Source organism: Peromyscus californicus, unplaced genomic scaffold (assembly GCF_007827085.1).
Source record: "Peromyscus californicus insignis strain IS unplaced genomic scaffold, ASM782708v3 Scaffold_4__1_contigs__length_199733344, whole genome shotgun sequence".
NCBI classification, from domain to species: Eukaryota; Metazoa; Chordata; class Mammalia; order Rodentia; family Cricetidae; genus Peromyscus; species Peromyscus californicus.
Window position 1 is genome coordinate 25,183,107 of NW_026294562.1, and position 24,806 is coordinate 25,207,912.

The window sequence follows — 24,806 nt, forward strand, 5'->3', positions numbered from 1 at the left end:
AAATCTGTGCACCGCTAGAGGACCCAGGTTCAGTTCTCAGCACCCACAGCTGGTGGTTCTCAACTATCTGTAACTTCAGTTCCAGGGGATCTGGTGCCCTTTTCTGGGTTCTATGGACTTTGCATTCAATGTGCACATATCCACCCACAGATACATGTAATTAAAAATGAAAATATTTAAAACTAAAAAAAAAATAAAACTTTAGATTACTTTTATAGTAAGTCTCTTGATCTTGGTAACTGTAACTTCAAGAAAGTTATGTAGGTACAGAATTAATTTTAGGGTTGGTTCAACAGACAAAGTACACCTAGAGAGCATAAAAATTCTTTATTCAACTTAATCCAGCCAGTACTGAGTTTTCTATATTAAAAACAAGATATTAAAAAAAATTACAGCAGAATTAGCAAGGCAGTGACTAATGAAGTCACTGAATTTAATTATATATTCTTCAATCATTTGATAAATACGTAATGAACAATATTTTCAGCCACTTACATGGAGTTAACTTCTACAATAGAATTTTACTAATCATTGAATTTTATAAAAAGAGGTTTAAAACATTGACATTTCTAGAAATAACAGAAAAACAATATGAAAATAAATTGGAGAACAGTATACTTACATATTCCCAAAGTCTCTACTGTCTCTCTTCTCTACTACCCCTTTTATTACTGTCCTGTTCTAGAGTGCAGAGTACCACTTTTTAGGAGCTATTGAGGCCTAAAGCACCTCTGTCCTTTCTCAGCTAATCCTAGAATTGTCTAAGTGTGACTTGCATTTTAGAGATCAAGGTAACTGTGGTCAAGCAGCCACTTTGCCAAGGTTATACACCACAGTTATGAAAACTTGAAGTAGATCTTAAAGTCCTACCCAGCCTCAAGTCTGCCCATGTTCTTTGTCGCTTTGTGCTTGGGTGGCCACCGTCCAGGGAGGACTGGCATGGGGTGTTTTTTCTTGGAATAAGGCTCTTTAGATTTGGAACACTTCAGATGCAGGCTAGCATTCACTCTGGTCTGCAGGCACTTGTGGTTCCTTCCCCACAGCTCTCCAAACTACCTCCTGCCCTCAAGGGATTAGAGTTGTTTCCTTGGTCTTCCTGGGCCTTGATGCCAATCAAACCCGTCTTGGACATTGAAGTAGTTCACAGGGAACTGAATGCTTGCATAACTGTGTAAATGCTGCTCAATTTAACAAAATTATCAAGGAAATTTCTATCTTTCACATTGGGAATTATTGAAGCCAATATATTTCATAATTACAGCTAGATATCTAAGTTATGTTTATATATAATCAGAGTTCATATTTTTTCTTCAAAACATCAGTGTTAGGGTTAATTCAGTCAAATTGTCCCTTATACCCTACATAATTACAACTCTGGATGTTCAACAGTCATTCACACAGACACCATAAAACTCAACACTGAGATCTCCAACCTATAGATAGATACCAGTCTTTACTAAAATTATGTTTTATTTACAATCTAACATAGCTCAATCTATATTTGTTACACTCCTAAAGTATCCATTTCTCGGTAAGGGGGACCATTTATTATCATGCATCATATACTGTGAACAGTATTTTTTGAACTTTCAAATTTTCATTTTAATCAATGAAAATAACTAAAAGAACATTCAGATTGCTGAACATTAAAATGGTCACTATTAAACATGACCTAAATAACTGCTTTTGAACAATGAATATATAACTAGTTAAGCAAAGACTATTAAGGAGCTAGCCCCCTTAATGTGACAATTAGAATCTAAAAAGAGGGCTGGTGATGTAGCTCAACTGGTAGTGTTTACCTAGCATGCAGAAGGCCCTGGGTTCAATCCTCAGCATCACATAAAAAACAGCAGGTATGATGGTGCTCGCCTGTTATTGGGAGGATCAGGAGTTCAAGATCATCTTTAGATACATAGGAAGTTTGAGGCCAGACTATGCAAGAGACTCTGACTCAAAAACAAAACACCCTAAAAACATCAGTATTGGTTATCCTATAAATGGATGTAGCCAAAACCAAACACCTCGATATTCATTAAACACTTGTTTTCATAATTACGTCACTGACTAAGAGTCACAATACGCTTAGTACCACACTTTGGTTCACTCACTCTTGTTCTACTAGATTACAAACTGTCAGAGCTGGGACCAAGTTTGTCTTGTTCACCACTCTAGCCCACAGCGTCCTGCAGTGGCTGAGTAAATGGGAGGCGATTAACAAATATCTGAATAACTGAATTGATGAAAAAACAATAATTTTATTATCATTTTTCTGCAAGTTGTTCTCTATTTAAATTACTGACTGGCAGCTCCAAGTTCCAGAAATACAAATTTAAAAACATGAAGTGATAAAAGGGCCTTCTACCTCATTTCTCCTATCTCTACTCTCTCCTTCCCTCCCCCCCACCTTTTCTAAACAACCCCCCAGGTACACACACAGACACATATGACGACGACTACATGGGTCAAAATTACATTATCAACTATGAGATGTCAACATTGTATAAATAAAGTTTAATAGTGAAAAAGTGATCTGGAAGCCCTGGAGACTGACTCTACACATCTGAGATGTCACACAGATTAAGGAAAAGGCAACAGAATCCCTGTTGTTCAGATGGTCATTTCAATGCTTACATACATTTTTTGGTTTGTTATTTATTCAGAACTAATTTACATTTCCTCATATTAACACAGGCTCCTGTTTAGCATGTAATCAAATTATGCCAGTGAGAAAGTCCTCACAGTACCTTCATTGAGTTGCTGTTTCTAAGAAAACACTGAACGTGAGTATATATACAAAAGAGGCATCAGAATAAAACAGCATGTCCATTTTTAATATTTGTACAGTTTTATCTTTACATTTTTGTCTGGAAAAATATGAACAAACCCAGGTTTACCATGCTAAGATAATGGTTTAGCCGATGGCTGTCAAAGCAGTACATACAAATAATCAAGTTGAATCGTATCCTTAGGTTCTGTGATTACTGAGAGGATCCCCTGCCTTGCGTGCTTTATTATATTTCTTAAAAATATAGGAGCAGTAGCTTGTCACAAGTCTCCACTAGTGCATTAATGAAGAATCAGAACGACACAGCAGACTTGTCCGGATGAGAGGCCTCAGAACAACCACAAGTCAGTTTTATGCTTCTTCTTGCTCTGGATAATTTAGGATTTTGCGGTGTGCCTGACGTAAATATTGCTGCTGTTTGAAGTAAACTTTAAATGCTCCTTTTATGGCAACAAAAGCAATTCCACCCTAAAATAAAAAGGGAGATTAATTTCTTTTGTAATGCAGGCTTAGAGAAACAAGAAAAAGAACTTTACACAGATCACGAGAGACACAGGCTTTGACACCAAATAAATCCTGGTGACTCCCAGGGCAACATTCTCTTGTCTATGGTGTGAGATCAGGAAAGAGGCGGACACTTTGGGTGGCAGAGGAAGAGCTGCCTTCACCTGGTGTCTAGAGGTGCTTTCCTCCCAGGGAGCTCTACATTCTGACAGGAAGGAGAATCCAGAGCCCCATGTGGACTGTGACCAAGGAGGGCGAGTGGGATGACAGGAAACACCACGAGCCAGCTTCAACTGTTTTTTTATTTACGATGCTGGTACTGGGGATTGAGCCCGGAGCATATTCCGGAAGAGAAGGTACCCACAGGAAGGGTCCAGAGGTCAGACTGGCAGCAGTAGGACCTCCCTTTTCATTTCCCTCAAGCTAGGATGACAGTGGGGTTAATGAAGAGACAAAGCAGGGCAACTACACAGAGCCCTACAGAACCTATCTCTCCCTTTATAAACAAATACAGTTCACTCTCTTCTCTATGCTGCTTGAGATAAGTAATATTAAATCCATCTTACCAAGATTGTCCTTTGTAAATTTGAGTTAACACTACTGAACATCAGTTTACCAACTATTGTCGCAATAGTAGGAAAGACAAGGGCTCCACACAAAATTCGGGTAGCAGAGACATGATCAGCTAAAGGATTAGCTTCAGCTGGAATTCGAGGAACAGGACAACCAATCCCTAGAAGGGGGGAAAGCATCATGTCAGTACTAAATCTTAGGAATAGCAAAAAAAAAAATAAAAATAAAAAAAAATCTAAAAAACAAACTAAAAAACCCATGTGATGATTCAATTCAACATGTACTTTATATAGCCATAATTCAGGACCTTACCTGGAAATATACTGTTCAAGATTTGCAGTTTATTTGAGTATTTGCGCCATAGTCTGAGCACATAGTCCTCCCAGCGAATCATTTTGCCCAGTATCAACATGACAGGAATAGTAGGGAGTCCAATCAAAAGGAATAAAGGGTCAGCTCGCTCCATAACATCCAGCCCTTCCTTATGACCTACAACCTGTGAAGCAGACGGTATTTCCTAGTTATTTTCTTATCTAAAGCAGTGGTACATGTTTGTTTGTTTATTTGGTTGTTTTCAAGACAAGGTTTCTCTGTGTAGCCCTGGCTGCCCTCGAACTCAGAGATCCACCTGCTTCTGCCTCCTGAGTGCTGGGATTAAAGGTGTGCACCACCACTGCCAGGCTACAGTGGCACATATTTAAGTGATACATATACAGTTCATTTTGTAAGAAATATTTTCAAAGCACAGAAGCAAAAGTTGAGAAAAAAAAAAAAAGCCTGAAAGCTATTATCCTTGATTTGTTTGTGAGAAATAATACTGGGACTAGATGGCTCAGTGGTTAAGAATACTTGCTGCTCTTGCGGTGGACCCAGGTTCGATTCCCAGCTCCCATATGGCAGCTCACAACCACTTGTAACTCCAGTTCCAGGGATCTGATAAGCTATTCTGGCCCCTGGATCTACACACAAGTGGTGCACAATCACTCCCATAGACTCACATATATATGTATAAAAATAAATCTCAAACATCAAAAAAAAAAAAAAAAAAAAGAGAAAAAAAAAAGAAAGAAAGAAAAAAAAGAAAGATCACCCATAGCTGAGTGAGGCAGCGCATACCTTTAATCCCAGTACTTGGAACACAGAGGCAGGTAGATCTCTGTGACTTTTAGATCAGGTGGGTCTACATAGCTCTATGTTAGCCAGGGTTACATAGTGAGACCCTGTCTCAAAAATAAAATAATCATGATCTATCCAAGAGGAGCTGTGGATAAAATTTCCAAGCTATTCCATTTTAGGTTGAAATAAAATAACTTTACAAATATGGCTGACTGCATTGATTATATCTCAATAGAGTTGTGAAGGGACATACAAGTTTTGTTATTTAATTTTTTTTTTCGAGACAAGGTATCTCTGTGTAGCTTTGGAGCCTGTCATGGATCTCGCTCTGTAGACCAGGCTGGCCTTGAATTCACAGAGAACCGTCTGTCTCTGCCTCCCGAGTGCTGGGATTAAAGGCGTGCACCACCACCGCCCGGCCTGATTTCCTTTTTTGTAGTATTTGAGATGTTTGCTTGTTTTGGGTTATTTTGTTTGTTTTTGTTTTGAGACATGTTTCACCAGGCTGGCCTAGAACTCCTAGAACTGCCTGCCTCTGTCTCCCTAGTGCTGGGATTAAAGGTGTGCACCACCACTGCTTGGCTTGTTATTTCATTTTTTGAGACAGGGTCTCACTGTGTAACTCTGGCTGGCCTGGAACCCACTATGTAGACAAGGATGGCCTCAAATTCCACGAGATCCACTTGCTTCTGCCTCTCAAGTGCTGGGATTAAAGGCACACACTGCTTTTCAGTGCAGCAACCATTTTGCAGTAATTGGGCAAGATGAAAGGCACCTGCTGGATGGTCTCTAGACCGTTTAGGAAACATGGAGGAGTTCCTCTGGCCACATAATACGTGAATCACAGGAAGGGTGGCACTGCAGACATCAAGGAAATGGGCACTGTTCAAAAAGGAATGCCCCATTAAGTGTTACCAAGTCAAAACTGGAAGTTTACAACATCACTTAGCATGCTGTGGGCATCACTGTAAACAAGCAAGTGAAGGGAAAGATGCTTGCCAAGAGAACCACTGTGTGCACCGAGCATATTAAGTACTACTAAGAGCTGAGACACCTTCCTGAAACAGGTGAAGGAAAACAATCAGAGAGAGAAAGGCACCTGGCTTCAGCTCAACACCAGCCTGTGCAACCCAGGAAAGCACACTTTGTGAGAACTAATGGAAAGGAGCCTGAGATGCTGGAGTCCACTCTCGGTGAATTCACAGCTTTGTAGACAAGAATAAAGAACCTAGACTGTAAAGTATTCTTTGGGTGGGGAGTGGGAGGAGAGAGATGCACCAGCATGTAGGGTGGGGTATCTGTCATTTACTTCCATTCATTCCTCTTACTCAACTTGTCAGTGAGCTCTTGGACTGGGATAATTTTAGATCCTATTTGTCCTCTAGAAGATGTTTGTGTCCTTCGCTTCCTTTCAGGTGAGCACAGCCAAGCAAGGAGTGGGACTAGCCTTCAAGAGATAGCCTAAAAACACAGCTAGCAGCTGAGGGTGTAGTTCAGTGGTCACAGTGCTTTGCTCATGTAAGGCTTAAGTGTAATGGCACATTGCCTGTTAATCCCTAGCTATTTGCTACTTAGGACTTTAAAAGATCTTGCCTCAAATTAAAAAAAACCAAAAACCAAAAACCAAACTACTTCAATGTTTATGGAGGTGATTTTCACACTAGGGGCAGGACCTAATGTTGAGACCTTGCTATCTAAAACAGGACAACAAATTAGTAAACTAAGTTTATCTATGGCACAACACTGTTTTTAGGGTTAAAGGCATCAATGCTTAAAAAGCATTCACTCTAGTGCTGGGGAAGCTAACAATGCTCTTTTCCATAAAAAGATGCAAGTGGAGGGTGAGTAGAAGTACTTGCACTGAGGCCTAAGTGACCTGAGCATGATCACAGGATTCACAAGGTGACAGGTGAACTGACTCCCAAGAGTTGTCCTCTGACCTCCACACGGAATAGGCCTATACACAATGCATATACACACAAATGAAAGTATTTTTAAAATCTAAAAATGTAAGTGAAATTTGATCTTTATAGTTCTTTATATATTCTAGATATGAGTCTCCTGTTTAATGTATAGGTAGCAATCTTTTCTCATTCTGAGTGTTATGGGATATTTGTACACTGTGTGAAGATACATTGCTGTGATTGATTTAATAAAGAGCTGAAGGGCCAATAGCTAGGCAGGAGGTATAGGTGGCACTTCCGGGCAGAGAGAGAAGTAGGAAGAGGAATCTAGGCACACAGGAGAGATGCCAGGAGATGGAGAACAAGCAAGACATGCAGGAGGAGAGGTAACAGCCACAAGCCACATGGCAGAATGTAGAGTAATAGAAATGGGTTAATTTAAGTTATAAGAACTAGTTAGGAACTAGCCTAAGTTAGAAGCTGAGCTTTCATAATAACAAATCTCCATGTCATTATTTGGGAGCTGGCTGGCAAGACAAAGACAGACTTGTTACACCGAAGGCTATCTTCACTGTGGTGATTGTTTCCTCTGCTGTCAGAAAAGTTTTTTTTTTTTTTAAGATTTATTTATTTTTTTTTAAAGATTTATTTATTATTATTATGTATACAGCATGTATGACTGCAGGCCAGAAGAGGGCACCAGATCTCATTACAGGTGGTTGTGAGCCACCATGTGGTTGCTGGGAATTGAACTCAGGACCTCTGGAAGAGCAGTCAGTGCTCTTAACCTCTGAGCCATCTCTCCAGCCCCAGAAAAGTTTTAATTTAATGTAATTCTGATTGTCATTTCCTGTGCTGCTAGAGTCCTTCTGGGGAAATTCTTGTCTATGCCTCTAAGAGTTTTACCTATGTTTTTCTCAGGCCTTTGATTCATTCTGAACTGTTTTTTGTACAGATATGGATTTAGTTCTATTCTCCTTCAAGAGGATATCCTGTTTACCCAGTACTATTTACTGAGAAGCCTGGTTTTTCTCCTCCATGTGTGCATGTTTTTATTTTGAGACATGGTCTCATATACCCCAAGTGACTGTCTCAAACTCACTATGCAGCGAAGGCTGATCTTAAACCTTTGACCTTCCTGCCTCTACTCCGCAAACAGTTGTAGGCACTGGACATCATGCCCAAACCAATATATGTTTGACACTATTGTTGAAAATTAGGTGGATATAGCTGTGTGTATTAACGCCTATGTTTTTTATTCTATTCTATTGGTCTACATGTCTGTTTTTGTGCCAGTATCATATTATTGTTACTATGGCTCTATAGTAAGTATGAGATCAGTTTGCTTTTAAGATAGGGTCTTACCATGTAATCCTTGCTGGCCTGCAACTCACAGAATGCTGAGATTAAAGGCACAGACCACTATATCTGCTGAGACCAGGTATAGTGATATATGCAGCATTGTTCTTTCTGCTTAGCACTGCTTTGGCTAATTATTTTAGTGTGTATGAATTTTAGGATTGTCTTTTCTAGTTTAGTGAAGACACTGGAATTTTGATACAGACTATGTTGAATCTGGAGTTTGGTTTTGGTAATACAGACTCTGTTTGTTTGCTTTTGTTTTTGGAGACAGTGTTTCTCTCTGTAGCCCTGGCTGTCCGGGAACTTACTCTGTAGACCAGGTTGGCCTCAAACTCAGAGATCCACCTGCCTCTGCTTCACTAGGGGTGGGATTAAAGGTGTGCACCACCACTGCCCGACAACAGACATTTATGTAATATTAATCCTGACAATCCATGCATAAGGGAGGTCTTTCCATCATATATATATATAAATTTTATGTGTATGGGTGTTTGCCTGAACATGTGTCTGTGTACTACATGTGTCCCTGGTGCCTACAGAAGAGGGCTGGGCTCCCTGGAACTAGAGTTACAGACAGCTGTGAGATACCAAGTGGGTGTTGGGAATTTAACCCAGATCCTTTAAAAGAGCAGCATTATTCACCGAGCCATCTAGACCTTAATGTCTTCTTCAATATCCCAAAGTTAGGTTTATTTTTAAATATTCTATTTTTTTAAGCTATTGTGAATGGAGTTTTTCTAATCCCCAAATGGGCTAATGAACTGAATATAGTTCTCAAAGGATGAAATACAAATGACTAATATATATTAGTATTTGAAAAGGTGTTCAACATCATTAGACATCAGGGATGCAAATCAAAACTGGCTCTAAGATTCCAACCTATGTAAGTCAGATGACCAACTCTGAGAAACAAAGGCGGCCAGGGAAGATGTGGAAAAAGAGGACTCCTTATACTTGGCTAGTGAGAATATAAACTAGTGCAGACACTGTAAAAGTCAGCATGGAAGTTCCTCAAAAAAACTACACTACATGCCGGGCGGTGGTGGCGCACGCCTTTAATCCCAGCACTCGGGAGGCAGAGCCAGGCGGATCTCTGTGAGTTCGAGGCCAGCCTGGACTACCAAGTGAGTTCCAGGAAAGGCGCAAAGCTACACAGAGAAACCCTGTCTCGAAAAACCAAAAAAAAAAAAAAAAAAAAAAAAAAAAACTACACTACTCTTGGTAATATACCCAAAGGACCCTTATGTCCATCAACAGATATATGGATAAAGAAAATGTGGTACACATAAACAATTAAATTTTATTCACACACACACACACACACACACACACACGATGACATTTCCACGAAAATGGACAAACCTGACAATCGTTATGTTAAGCAGTTTAAGCGTTTCTCTAACTGATGGGTTGAGAACACAGCTCAGCTGGGAAAGGAGTCTGACTGAGTCTGAGGCAACTGGGTACAAGGCGGCCCCAGCTCATTTTCTCCTTTTTACAAAGTCCAGAACCCCACCTCATGGAATGGTGTTGCCCATATTGAGGGTGTATGTTCTCACCTCAATTAACCTAATCTAGATAATCCCTCATAGAAGTGCCCAGAGGTTTCTATTTTTAGTGACTAGTTCCTGTCAAGTCCATAATCAACATTAACCATTAGAGCAGCATAAGGCTATAATACTACCACTTGGCAAGGTAGAGGCAGGAAGTTCAGAAATTCAAGATCAACCTTGGGCTACAAATCAAATTGGAGGCAAGCCTGGGTACATATCCTGTCCATTCGTATGTTGCTAATGTTAATTTTGGACTTGACATCAACTAGTGTGCTACCCCCTCCCCTCAAAAAAAACCCACTAAATACTGTTGGTTTATTGAAGCATATTCTCTATCAAATATATCCAGATAACTGCTTCTAAAGACACTGTATAGAAATAAAAATAACTAAACAGAAGTGTTATAATAATGGAATGTCAAAAACAATGTTAAGTAACAGCAGTAACATATATTACTTCTGACTTTCAATCTACATTTATAGGATCTTTTTTTTACCATGAAAACTTTGCTTACATACTCATATATGCATGTTTATGCAGATAAATGATGCCCTCCCAATACTCTTAAATCACACAGTACCGATCTACTGTCCCAGTTAATCACTCATTCCTGGAATAAATGTTTCAAGCAAGGCAATAAATGTAAAGGTGGTTTCTAAACTGTTAATACACACTACATATTTGCAACTTGTGCTTCCTTGCTTATATTATATTAATACTTCCAGTCTATAAATCCAAATTATTTAAATTTTCAAGTACCAGCTCAAGATTTTTCTTATAATAGCAACTGATTTTTCCCTTTTACTGAATTAAAAATGATTATGAAGTTCTGTATTCAATTCATATTTACACACATAATTATATAAGTGTTCCTTAGTATTTCATATCTTGCTTGGCCAAATACTGAGACCTATCTAAAAATAAAAACTGCTGTATTTTTATACACAGAATGCTATGCAGATCTCTATAGTTATGTGAAAAGATCAAGAATCATTATGAAAAAGAAACTGCTGCTATATGAAATTAGCTATAGTGGCTACCTGAGGAGGTGATGGGGGATCTAGGCAAATGAAGGACAGGAGGAGAACTTTTCACTAGACCACTCTGTATAACACTGTTTATTGTGTGCGTGTATGGGGGTGGGTCATGCTACAGCTCTTGTGTAGAGTTCAAAGCACAACTTCTTTTGGGAATCAATTCTCTTCCTTTCTATCATGTGGGGGTTGAGGGATTGAACTTGGGTCATCAGGCTTTGTGGCAAGCATCTCTACCCACTAAGCCATCTCGTTGGCTCTAGTCTACTTTTTATATAACTTCTTATTCTTGAATCACGATAGTATCATTACTTATTTAAAACAATACATTTTAAAAACTCCTAGCAAATATTTAATAGACCTTCACATCAAAAGTAGTATCACTGAATAGAGTAGAATGGTGAACCTGCATCACTGTCACTGCTCCGTAAGTCACAGCTGTCCAATAGATAGATCCAACCATTATTCCTGCTGCAGCAAAAGGGCAAGCTTTTGAGATCAGTCTATCTGCAAGATCCAAGACATAAACGACTGGACCTACAATATGAAGAGAGAAAAGTATCAACACAAAGTGTTTTTAGAGTGACTTCTTCAATATTTTCTATAGGTTTAAAACACTTGTATGAAGTGAGATAGTCTAAAAATAGTTAAATGGGTATTTTTAGATTTTATTTATGTGTGCATGTGTGCGCATGCGCATGTGCCCGCGTGTGTCACATATATTTGGATGCCTGTGGATGCCAGAGGTGTCTGATCCCCTGGAGCTGGAGTTACATGTGCCTCTGAACCACTTGACAAGGGTGCTGGGAACTGAACTTGGGTTCCCTAGAACAGCAAGCAACATCCTGCTCTTAACTACTGAGCCATCTCTCCAGCTTCTAGTTGCTATAAGTCTGATGGGAATTCAGATTTGAACAATTTAGAATTTCTCAATCATCTGCATGAATGAATTCTAGGCTGTTCAAACTTTTATTACTGATCCTGTAATTAGAGCTTTAAATACAGCTGCTTCCAATGAAGGAAACAATCCTTACTTATATCTCAATCACACTGGCTACCACAGAGTGAAAAGGCTATTTTAGCTTTTTTTTTTTTTTTTTCAAATAGTTCCTAGGAACCTTTAAGTCCTGTAGTACCTGATTTAAAAAAAAAAAATAACATTTCTGACTTTAGTCATTGTGTCTTGGCACAGTGAATAAAGGTAATCATGCTATTTTTTCTTTCTTTTTTTAAAAAGATTGATTTATTTAATGTTTATGAGGGTTGTTTTGCCTGTATGCATGCCTATGTAGCCTATGCATGCCTGGTACCTGCAGAGGTCAGAAAAGGGTGTTGGGTCCTCTGAAACTAGAATTCTATATGGCTTTGAGCCTCTATGTAGGTGCTAGGAATTGAACCAGGTCCTCTGCAAGAACAGCAAGTGCTCTTAACCAGTGAGCCATCTCTTTAGCTCTACAGCTGTTTCCTTATAGCTATACAAGTCAATTTATTTTACTTAATTTTAAATATACTATATTTAGTTGAAAAAACATTTATTTAAATTATTATGTATACAGTGTTATGTCTGCATGTGTGCCTGCATGCCAGAAGAGGATATCAGATCTCATTATAGATGGTTTATGAGCCACCATGTGGTTGCTGGGAATTGAATTCCAGACCTCTGGAAGAGCAGTCAATGCTCTTAACCTCTGAGCCATCTCTCCAGCCCCCAAAATTATTTTCTAACAAGCTTTTTAAAAAATGATTATGAAGCCAGTGTTTATGGTATTCCAACAGCTACATGTGCCAATTATCAATTATATGCTTCGTATTTTGGAGGTATTTTACTTGCCATTAAGTCCAATTTAATTTACCTCTAGAATTTTCCAGAGAAATGGAAAGGTCTTAGATTTGTTCAAAAGAAAACTGAGGAACTAAACCTCTGCATTTAACCAAAGGTATATGTAACTTGTTAGCTAAGTAATTCTATTTGTTGACTACCTCTACATACAAACTGTTACTTTATTATATATGAGTTCTATCACTTGCTTCCTTGGGGCCTACAATCTAAAGAATGTTAAACACAAGGCAGTAACCATTACTGTACAAAGAAAATTGACAATAGAATAATTAAACATACAAGGAAAGAAAAATCTTATAAAGCCCCTGATCAAAACTCCCCACTAACTTCTAGAGCCAGCCACTGTAAAGAGAGATGACATTGGAAGCCAGAAACCATGGGTACATAATAAAAGCTCTGCATGTGGATTGTCTCATGATTGATAAATCTGTAATCAGAAAACTAAAGCTAGAAAATCTATAAAGTCTCTCCTCTGCATTATCCATACTGGACATACTGGAAACCAATCAGTTACATGTAAACTACACTCTAGGTGCTCTGGCAATTCTCTTCCTATTCTCCTCCATCATTTCCCCCTACTTGATGTCTTGTTTCTACCAGATAAACATTATTTCATTTATCTTAAAAATTGCCGGGCGGTGGTGGCGCACGCCTTTAATCCCAGCACTCGGGAGGCAGAGCCAGGCGGATCTCTGTGAGTTCGAGGCCAGCCTGGGCTACCAAGTGAGTTCCAGGACAGGCGCAAAGCTACACAGAGAAACCCTGTCTCGAAAAACCAAAAAAAAAAAAATAAATAAAAAATAAGCTTACATTTTTTTTTTTATTACGATGTGTGTATATGTGGGATGTGGGCAGGTGCTTTGAGGAAGTTAGAGGACACCTTCAGGAACCGGTTCTCTCCTTCTACCACGTGGGTCCAAGGACCAAACTCAGACTGGCAGGCTTGGAGCAAGTGTCCTTATCAGCTGAATCTTTTCACCAACCCGTAAAATCTTTTTATTTACTGATTATTTTTTGAGGCAGGGCCTCACTATGTAGCCCAGGCTGGACTTGAACTCAAAGACTCACCTGCCTGACCTCCTCATTGCTGGGATTAAAGGTGTGCACCAGCGCTCTACAGTATTTTTTTTTCTTTTTTTTTTTTTTTTTTTGTTTTTTCGAGACAGGGTTTCTCTGTGTAGCTTTGTGCCTTTCCTGGAACTCACTTTGGAGACCAGGTTGGCCTCGAACTCACAGAGATCCATCTGCCTGCCTCTGCCTCCCAAGTGCTGGGATTAAAGGCGTGCGCCACCACCGCCCGGCGCTCTACAGTATTTTGACCCTTCCTGTCCTACTACTCCATTTCCTTGCTTCCTCAGAATAAAATACTCAAATAATTGTCTAATTTTCCCGCAAACCTATTCCACCCAAGCTGGTCATGGGTATCACTAACAATCTCCACATAACTAAATTCAGTGGTCGAATCTCTTGTCCTATCAGCTACATACGACATATTTTCTTTCCAACATATGGTTGGTTCTTGCATTTCCAGAACATATCTTATCACTCACTTTTCAGTTTCCTTTGCCGATTTCTTTACTTTCATAAAAGTTTCCTATGCCAATCTATACCACATCATACTTTTTACTTACTTTGTCGTATCTCTTTTTCCTAAAGCATTTTCATCACAAAACATACTTATCAAATCTATTTCCATTTACTAGAACAATGGTTGGAGAACATAGCCCCATAGCCAAATCTAACCAGCTGTCTGTTTTCGTGACTAAAGTTTTACTGGAAAACGGCCAGATGCAAAGTCTAAAACATATTTATTTATATAGGTCTTTAGAGAAGAGATCTGCTTATTCCTATATTAAAACACAGGCTCCAAAGAGGAAAATTTCTGATTTTATTTACTGATTCATCCCAAATTCCTATGATTCTCAAGTATTTGTTTAACTGAATTCTCTCTTGAGGTATGTATAGTAATTGAAACTACCTACTAGTGGACTACAGTGAAATAATTCATATAAAAGTCATATATTTGGAAGAAAATATAATTCCTAAAAGGCAGCCCACAATTTTTATTTATTAGATCCTGAATGACAACCTAGATGTCTGAACTGTTTTTCCAATAGACTGCAGAAAATCATACCAAAATATGCTAAACCTTCTTAAGGAACTATCTATCCAGTGTGATTTTTTTTTGGTACAAAACCCCATAATCCTTATTTTTCTTTTAGAAATTTTGTGTCTGTCCCTTGGGTTATATGTAAAATACATGCCTGGTAAAATTAAGGAATGGGCTCAATTACTTATTCTAGATTTTTCAGACAAAACTCTCATCTTGGCTTTTAATTTTACTTTGCCCAAATATTTCATTACTTCCAGACAGACTAGTCCAAGATTAGTTTTAATATTTGGAAGGAAGAATAAATACTTAGTATTAAACATACCATTATAATATAGTGCCAGCCAGAGAAGATATTTCTATGAGTTAAAGATTATCTAAGAAAATATTTTGTTAAAAACAATCACTGAGGGCCTGGAGAGATGACTCAGTGGTTAAGAGCACTGGCTGCTCTTCCAGAAGACCCTGGTTCAATTCCCAGCACCCATGTGGCAGCTTACAACTGTCTGTAACTCCAGTTCCAGGGGATCTGACACTCTTACACAGACATACATGCAGGCAAAACACCAATGCATAAAAAAAAAAAAAAAAAAGGAATCATTAAAAAAAATTTAAATAATCACAGAAATCATCTGGATGATGATCCCCAACTGAGTGGGCCAATAAGGAAACTGGGTGCAGTTGCCTCATGACCCAGCATTATAATTTTAGGAATACAGCACCAGACTACAACACAAAGAGCTATGAATGTGGGAGGAGACAAAATCTCAGCCCTTAAAAACTCCCATCCTAACAGGAAGAGAAAACATAAATAAATGCTCAATACAAACTAACTAAGGGCATAAACGTTTCAATACTTTAGAAAGGCATTATTAGTTTTTCAACACTGACTGATGATTAAACCCAGGGCTTCATGTACACTAAGTGTTTCATCACTGTGCTACATTCCCAGTTCTCCAGTCCACGTAACTGGATTTTCAATGGCCTGGTGGGCCTAACCATATACACTTTCAACACTATTATATTTATACAATGAATGGCAATTGAAGCTTTGAATAAACAACAACTTTTAGAAATCTAACAATTCAAAAGGTATTAGAGAAGCCTGTAATTAAATTCTCTTACATAATAAAGATTTTTATAAAGACAGAAATTATCCTAATATTTTGGGTAAATTCAAGTTTTTGCATTTCAAATTTGAGTGACAAAGAAAAGTGAGCTGAAACTTTTGGGTAAACATATTAGGCTGCTCAAAAGGAAGTAACCAGTTTTGTTTCAAGACAGTGTAACCATAACTTTGCTATAGCTGTGATTAAGATTCAGGTGGAGCTGGGTGTGGTGCCACACACCTTTAAATCTTGTACTTCCATCCTAAAGCTGGATGATTTTTAAAGACTTATTTTTTATTTGTGTGTGTGTGTGTGTGTGTGTGTGTGTGTGTGTGTGTGTGTGTGTATGTGTGTGTGTGTGTGTATGTGTGTGTATGTGTGTGTGCAATGCGTACGGGTGCCTGAGAGGTCAGAAGAGGGTATAAAATCCTCTGGAGCTCAAGTGAGAGAAGTGGCTGTGGGTTGTCCAGTGGGTTCTGGGTCCCAAACTCAGGTTCTCTTCAGCCAAGAGCAGCAGCACACCTGACCACTGAGCCAACTCTCCACCCACCTATTTTAAGTTCTTTTTTTTTTTTTTTTTTTTTTTTTTTTCACTTTTTTAGCCATAGCTGTCCTGGAATTCACTGTGTAGACCAGGTTAGCCTTGAATTCATAGATACCCACCTGCTTTGCCTACCGATGTTTACAGTGTTTTACAATATTGTTTTACACTTACAATGAAAGCACCTTAAGTGATTTTTTTTTTTTCCTTTGTGACAGTCTAACTGTATAGCTCAGGCCAGTCTTGAATATCCTACGAAACTTAAGGTGGCCTTAAACTCATTTTCTTCACTATACTACTTGCCTTTCATGCAAAGCTATCATTTCCTCTCACACATGAAAACAAGCAGACATCAGAAAAGCACTTCATTATCTACATTTCTATAGTATGCATAGCACCTACCAAGAACAATGCATCTAATAATTTCTAAATTTTTTCCATGATACCCACTCTTCTCCAGAATCTCTCTTTCCTTTGGACTGCCCTTAAGCCAAGCTGGTTATAGGTAAGGGTAATATTAAAAATGTTTTTAAGAACAGCAAGGCATAAATTCCAAACAAGAATGATACTAGCTCAGAAACATATGGCTGTAATTGAAAAGCATTATACTTTTTTCCAGGTTAGTCCCATTTTCAAAGACTACTGGTAATTTTCATGTTCAGCAATTCCCAGAAAAAGGGTTAGTTTTCCTGAAACGTAACACTATAAACTGGATTCTCAAAATGAACTTAACTCTATTGACTTAGTGGTAGAACAGCTGCCTAGCACGGGAAAGACCCAGAGCTCAGTGTCTAGCGTTGCCAAAAACCAAAGCGAAACTTTGACTTTCCTACTTTTGTTTCTTAGCAGAACAATTAAGGAATATTAGAACACTCACCACTGGTTTTTTTTTCTCTTAAACCAACTGTCTCCAAAGAATGATGCTCTTTAAGTCCCCTCCCTTTTTAATGTGCATGAAATCTCAGGTAATCCTCAGAAACACTATCCACCTCATCTGAGACAGGGTCTCTCATGGCCTGATCAATTAACACTGGCTGGCTGGATAAGGAGCCCCAGGACAATCCTGTTTCTGCTTCTCTAGCACAGGGCTCCATGTGCTGAGACTGAACTCAGGGCCGCACCTTGCCAGGCAAACATTTTACTGACTAAGCTGTGTCTCTAGCCCTGAGCCAGCTTTGTATCACATCTCTCTTGTTCATTTATATCCATAGTTAGGCATAAAAGGTTTTCTTCTTTTTTTTTTGAGGGGGGCAAAGAAGGCGGTTCGAAACAGGGTTTCTCTATGTAATAATAGCCTTGCCTGTCCTGGAACTTGCTTTGTAGACTAGCCTGGTCTTGAACTCATAGAGATCTGCCTGCCTGTGCCTCCTGAGTGCTGGAAGTCTTTTTCTTCTTAAATAAAAACATACAAATAGACAAGTCTGGGGACTTGCTAAAGATATTGTAAACTGTTTGCAAAATAAATCTTTGACATTGAGAGAGGGAAAATATCAAAAATTCACAAAAAGCAAAGATATGAAATCATTTAAAAATAAATCTGAGGGGCTGGAGATTAAAGAGCATTGACTGCTCTTGCAGAGGAACTGGGATCAGTTCTCAGCAGTTACTAGGTGGCTTCCAACCATCAAACTTCAGCTTCAGGGGATCCAATGCCCTCTTGTGGCCTCCTTGGGCACCAGGCATGCACACAGCACATACATACATGCAGGCAAAACACTTATACACATAAAAATCAACCAACCAACCAACCAACCAACCAACCAACCAACCAACCAACCAAAGAGTTGGGTGTTGTGGTTCATAGCTATATTGGCAGCACTTTGGGAAGGATGAGGCTGAGGAATAATCATAAGTTCCAGGCCAGCCTGGGGTACAGAGTGAGACCTTATCTCAAGTACCCACCTCTTCGCCTCAAAAAAAAAAAAAAAAAGCAAGTTTGAAATCATACATATATAGATATCTCAGAGAACATGTGCTTTGTTCTTAAAACAGTCCTTACCCAACTTTGGAAAAACTATCAGGTATTCAGCATTGCACTGAGGACAAGCCACTCTGGCTGTACTGTTTCCTCTCTGCTTCTCATCCACCCAGCGCTGTAGACAGGCCTGGTGAACCCACTTAGTAGATCCTCTGCATCTGCACGGCCTCACCCATTCAGCTGTTCTGTCATCTTCATCGGTGGCAAAGCACACCCAGCAACTTCTGTGAATTAGAGAAATGTTTACCCCCAGGCTTCCAGCCTCCTGCACGTCAAACACTTAGCCAATGGCATGGAATTACTATGAGGTATTGCAGAACTTGTGTCTTATATTAAAAGAATACAGAGCCCAAACAACCAATCTATTCCTAGTATAGCATTTTCTTCATTTTTTAAAATCGTCCACTATAGAATCTATTTTCTGAACTTGGTTTTTATTCATCTTTTTATTCTCCCTGACTAGTAAACTAGAGTACCGAAATAGTTTTCAAGTACCTTTGGTTTTATAAGACCTCATGAACTTAAGAAAAAAATAAAGTATTAGTGATTTCATATATAGTTCTCTCACTTCCTGGCAAAGTCAGGAAATTGCATAAGACTTAAAACAAACACATTAGGCAGAATGTTCTGAACCATATTCCCAGACCATTCAATTTTCAACCGAGGAAAACTTTACCCTTCATGGTAAAGTATGGCTCTAGGAAGAGAAAGGAATATTACAACTTCTTTTCTGTACTGTGTATTTCTTGAGATAGTACCTCACATGGCCTAGGCTGGCCTTGATTACCTAATTCTCATGCCTCAAACATCCCAAGCGCTAGGACTACAGACTCAGACCATCATGCCCCACTCAACAGCAACAACTTTAAGGACAAAGTGTTGAGAGTAGTTGCTGATTCCTACATATAGAGCCAGCACTAAAGAGGCAAAGAAAGGAAAATTCTGAATTCAGGCCAGCCTGAATGATACAGCAATTGCACCTCATAGACTGAGAGGGAAGGTGTTGTAGAATATTAGTTGAAGATGTATTACATTTTTTTTTTTAATGCTGTGGACTGTTTAATGATGCAAAGATGTGTTGCATTTGTTTAATTCTGTGAAGCTGTGTTTCTGTGCTTGTCTAAAACACCTGATTGGTCTAATAAAGAGTGGAACAGCCAATAGCTAGACAGGAGAGGGCTAGCCAGGGCTGCCAGGCAGAGAGAATAAATAGAGAAAAGAGAGGGAGGGACGAGAAAAGAAGGAAAAGAAGGAGAGAGGACATCAGGGGCCAGCCACACAGCAAGTCATGGAGTAAGAAGTAAAGAAAAGATACACAGAAACAGAGGAAACTGTAAAAGCCCAGAAGCAAAAGGTAGACTGAATAATTTAAGAAAAGCTGGCTAGAAATAAGCCAAGCTAAGGCTGGGGAATTTACAAGTAAGAATAATATTCCATGTATTTATTTGGGAACGGGGTGGCAGGTCCCCCAAAGAACAAAGAGCCAAAGAGTAAAAACAAAACCCAACAACAGGGAGGGTTATAAATTATTGGTACGGCAAATCCACAGGGCCCTGGGTTCAATCCCCACCACCGGGGGAAAGGGAATGAAGAAGCACAAAGGACACAGGGATAAATGACTTTAGGATGGCAATATGATAAATTTGGATCTACATGTTTCCAATATCACAGGTAGAATTACTTCTTTTTCTGGATTAAACATTTGTTATATTTAAAATATAGAAATTTCAAGCCTATTATGTTTAAATTAAAAGAATTCCTTTTTTTACAAGTAAATTATAAAGAACCTACAGTAAAATTCATGTAGCAAAATGAAGTAGGCCCAAAGTCTACATTTCAAAGAATTTCTTCAGAACCCTCACAGTCATGTCCTAGACTATATTAGGGGATGAGGAAGGACTGAATGCTGGTAACAGGCACTGTTTTTCTAGTTTGGTCTTGGGAGGGCATAAGTGTATACAAAGTATTCAATAGTGAAAGTGTAAAATCCAACACAAAGTTTCACAGTATCAGAACAGCCATTCTAACTAAATAATTCTACTGAGTAGCTAACTTAAACACATTTTTCTGATTGGACACAGTGGCAAATATGTGCAGTTCAGTAACTTGGTAAGTTAGACAAGCCCAAGAAGTTGGAGGCTACCCCGGGCAATACAGCAGGACCCAGTCTCTAAAAACTTTTTTTTATTTTTGGAGGTAGGGTCTTATTATGTGGATGAGGCCCATTTCTGCCTCCTGAGTGATGGGATTAGAGGCATGTACCACCAAGCCTGGGTCCTAAATCTAATTTTCTTGCATAATTATATTGACTTCCCAATCCCTTTTTTCTTTTATTATTTAGTCATTTATTTATTTATTTATTTTGAAGACATAATCTTATGTCGTCTAGGTTAGCTTAAACACTCTCTACAGCTGAGGGTAACTTTGAACTTTTGATCTGCCTGCCTCTACTACACTTAGGTTGGGGATGAATTCGGGCTTTGTATATATTTGGCAAACCTACCAATTGAGCTACATCCGCAGCTCTCTATACAAATTTGATACTGGTTTAACTCATAGAGAATCCCCTTTCCTCCACCAAAGTTTGTGTGGTTCGGAACAACTTCTAATTAAAGCTTGTTACTTATTGTTGTTTTTCACTTAGACAATTGGTTTCTGTAGTAGAATACTTTAAGGTGTTACTTTTATGTTGCATTTGTTTAACTCTGTAAAGCTGTGCTGCTGTGTTACTGTGCCTGTCTAAAACACCTGATGGTCTAATAAAGAACTGGCCAATAGCAAGGCAGGAGAAAGGATAGGCGGAGCTGGCAGGCAGAGAGAAGATATAGGAGAGATCTGGGAAGAGGAATTGAAGAGGAGGAGCCAGAGAAGGAGGACATCAGGGGCCAGCCACCCAGCTACACAAGCAGCAACAGAGTAAGATTTATAGAAGAGAACAGGAAAAGCCTAGAGGCAAAAGGTAGACGGGATAAGTTAAGGAAAGCTGGCAAGAAACTAAGCCAAGTTAAGGCTGGACATTCATAATTAAGAAAAAGTCTCCATGTGTGATTTATTTAGGAGCTGGGTTGCAGCCCCCCCCCCCAAAAAAGAGAAAAAGCCCCCAACAACAGGTTTCTATCAGAACAAACTGGCTTAATATGCAAAGTGGGAAAGGCTGACTATATAGTCAGATACTACAAATGGATGTATTTCCAACCTTTGTAGAACATGGACTTCAATATGCACAAGTTAAAACTTTCAATTATAATGGGAAAAATTGGCAAGATTATTCAAGATGCTTCAGAATGTAACAGTACCTCGGTATCTGGGACACAAGTTTGTGAAAGGGAGCTGACCTCTGACCTCCACATATGCAAAGTAAATTTGCTTTGTTTTGTTTTTTGTTTTTTTGTTTTTAACTATGGGCAACTCTCCCTTGTAAGACCTTTTACCCATACTTGGATATGACTTAGTCTCTGGGACTCTGAGAAACCCACATCCAGACTTTCAAATATACGTTTCTTTCCTTGAACATTTCTTGGCTTTTGTTGTTGTTGTTGTTGTTGTTGTTGTTGTTGTTGTGTGTGTGTGTGTGTGTGTGTGAGTTCGAGACAGGGTTTCTCTGTGGAGCCTTGGATGTCCTGGAACTTGCTCTGTAGACCAGGCTGGCCTCAAACTCACAGAGATCTGCCTGCTTCTGCCTCCCAAGTGCTGGGATTAAAGGCTTGTGCCACCACTGCCCGGCTCATTTCTTTGCTCTTAACTCTCATGCTGAAGCCAGTATTAGAAAATCTTTAAAAAAACTTCAATTCTGCTTCTTTAAAAAAGTTACCATGATAAAATATCCAGATCATAGACTTAACACTTTAACCATTTTATAGGTACAATTCAATTAAAGTACATTCACATTATTGTGGATGACTAACATTTCTGCACAAAACTGCAATTGCTGAGTGTATGAGCAAATAGGGTAGCTGGGATGTTGTTAGTATAAATACATAACACAACAGGCAATTTTCTAAGTATATTTGTCTCCTTTCAAGCTGGATATATATTTTGGAAACAAAACATGGGCATACTATCTAGAACTTCCTATGTTCTCTTAAGTTATTGAGGACAGACATATAAGTAGCTAAGTATGGCTATGTATATCAGAATAGTTTTCAGTGTTAAGAGATGGGAATGTAGTTCAGCATTAGTGCTTACCTAGTATGGAACCGTGGCTTCAATTCCCAGCACTGTATAAACTGAGTTTGGTGGCAGCAGGAAGAGTTGAGCTGTACAGTCATCTTCCTCATAAATTATATATAAGTATAGGTTTGCTTTTCCTACTATTTTAGTGAAAAATTTCAAGCTTCCAAAAACAAAAACCGGAAGGGGGCAGAAAGAATCTAAGAACTGGGTGATGAGCAGGTGTGCTGTGAAATTCAGCTGCCTGGCCTTCTCTACTCATGAACCACAGGGAGCTGTGCTCACCTGTAAAAGTCCTGCACAAGATGGGGCCTAGCAACATTGCATCACGGACAGGGGAGGGATTCATGAAACCCCATGCCCCACCGGGAAACTTTGGACATCGGCTGCTGGAGGAGGAGGGAGTAAATTTAGTGGTGTAGCCACTGATAACCTGCCCACGCTCCTGTAAATAACCCAGACCCATGCTTACGCAATCAATCCTAATTAAATTCAGTGGAACACACAGACAAGAAAACAGGAGGGGACTTGGGAGGAAAATGTTCAGAAGTGGAGGGGGATAAGCTAGGGTAATGGAGTGAAAATGAGCAAAATAAGTTCCATATATACATTTCTGCAAAGGACAGTGGGATTCCCAAGTTCCTGTAAATTCTTCACTAGCACTCAAGGGCTTTTATGAGAATCTCTAAAGAATGTATGAAAAGCCAGGACAACATCTAGACGTCAGGGTTTTTCCAAAAGTCACCACGTAAAAGTGAAAGTGAGTGTCATCAGAGTAAACAACAAACTATGCAACACCTTCTGGAGTCTCATTTAACTGGAATCGATGTGGCAGGCAGTAACCTCTCTGGGCATATTTTAGTATGCCACACCTAGTCAAGTATGATAAACTCTAACGTAAGGAAAACCTGATAAGCGACCAGACTCCTAAACAGCTGGAGAAACCAACACGTTCATCAGTTCTAACAACAGAACACCTGCTAGGTACCAGGTCCGGTCCTGTCCTAGGATTTAGGATAAAATACCAGGAGTAACTTCTTGCCTTCTCTGGTGGAGCTTTGTGCGCCTCCCACCCAAGCAGTCAATGGCTATAATCTCAATCAAGAGAGGCCCTCCATTTAACAACTTCAGTAGCTGGATCTTAACTCTGCATAAAGAGTACCACCTGCTGAACAGGGTAGCCAGTTAGTCTATTCAGAGTTTCAAGCAACCACAAACATTATGGATTAGTTTGAACAATTGGTCAGAACAGCAAGAAGCTGCCTAGGAGAAAAAGTAGATTTAGTCTCCAAAACCTCACCGGCTGGAATTTAAACAGCAGAGGGCGGTGCAGTTGACTTCGCAAAGAGTTTTACTGCTTGGAGCCCCCCAGGAATGGGCAACTGGTCCCAGCACAAGCCAAAACGTTTCTGGGAACTCAGCGATCGTCAAGTGTGCTCCGTGTTCAATGTTGCATGCATGTGGCTGTTTTCCATAACCTCTACTCCAGTGTGACCGTTAAGGCTCCCTGGTGGATATTCTGACCTTACGGCTTGGGGGTGGGGATGCGACGGGGGTTGGAAGGAGAAACGAAACCCAGGCTTTTAAAAAAGAATGCCTAGCCCTGCATTGTGGAGAGAGGCTTGAAAAGTGCAAGGGATCATTCTCCAGAAAGATAATCTGGTTCTTCCCAGTGACATCGCTGCCAAGCCCTTTACAACATAGTCGAGGGAGGAGGTGGGGGGGGGAAAAACACTAATTCTATGGGTTAACAATAGCGCCTCTTCACCTCAAAACCAGGCTTTCGGCCGAAGACGACCTCACTCCTGTAAGTTTCTAAGTCTACGACCCAGGCCGCTCGCCCCATCTTCCCTTCAGTGCCATCTCCAAACTCGGAGCCCCTCTCCCGGCCCCCGGGCAGTTGAACTCTTGGCGGACGCCAGGATCCGCGCTCCCGGGGCCTCGAGGCCAGCATGGGCAGGCCCAGGACGGAGGCCGGCGGTTCCCAGCCCACCGCTGCTCGTACCTGTCCAGCATCTGTTGAAGGGCTTGGTCCGGCATCTTCCGCGGAGCCGGCGAGCTCGGCCCTCGCCCGCAGCCCCGCTCCGGGCCAGGCCCGGGGACAATAGCACTGAGAGGCGGCGGAGTAGGCCTCAGTCCCGCGGCGTCCGCGGCCCCGCCACACAGCCGCCCGGCGCGGCTCCGAGAGGCCCGCGGCGGTGGTGCGCTGCCGGCGGGCTTCCGC

General features: G+C 40.0%; 1 protein-coding gene across 5 annotated transcripts; it reads right to left on the reverse strand.

Moving 5' to 3' along the window:
- Positions 1–312: 312 nt before the first annotated feature.
- Positions 313–24,698, reverse strand: Marchf5 (membrane associated ring-CH-type finger 5). Of its 5 annotated transcripts, none has more exons than XM_052712073.1 (6): positions 24,588–24,698; positions 18,434–18,636; positions 11,241–11,371; positions 4,178–4,361; positions 3,859–4,025; positions 313–3,256 (listed from the first exon to the last, which is right to left on the reverse strand). In XM_052712073.1, exons 1-6 carry the CDS (start codon positions 24,620–24,622, stop codon positions 3,140–3,142), a joined length of 837 nt encoding a protein of 278 aa, XP_052568033.1. In that variant the 5' UTR covers positions 24,623–24,698; the 3' UTR covers positions 313–3,139. The 5 variants fall into 5 exon arrangements, with proteins under 5 accessions (XP_052568033.1, XP_052568032.1, XP_052568034.1 ...); XM_052712072.1 differs by having other exon boundaries at positions 11,196–11,371; XM_052712074.1 differs by lacking the exon at positions 18,434–18,636 and having other exon boundaries at positions 11,196–11,371; positions 24,588–24,696.
- Positions 24,699–24,806: the final 108 nt, after the last annotated feature.

What these genes read in the sequence shown, in the direction of transcription:
- Marchf5 (XM_052712072.1), bottom strand. Translation starts at nt 24,622, where the DNA reads ATGCCGGACCAAGCCCTTCAACAGATGCTGGACAG. An exon ending in GATAGTTTTTCCAAAGTTGG is followed by an intron (nt 11,372 to 18,433) that starts GTAAGGACTGTT and finishes TTCATATTGTAG; the next exon opens with GTCCAGTCGTTTATGTCTTG. An exon ending in ATTTACAAAGGACAATCTTG is followed by an intron (nt 3,257 to 3,858) that starts GTAAGATGGATT and finishes TTTTTATTTTAG; the next exon opens with GGTGGAATTGCTTTTGTTGC.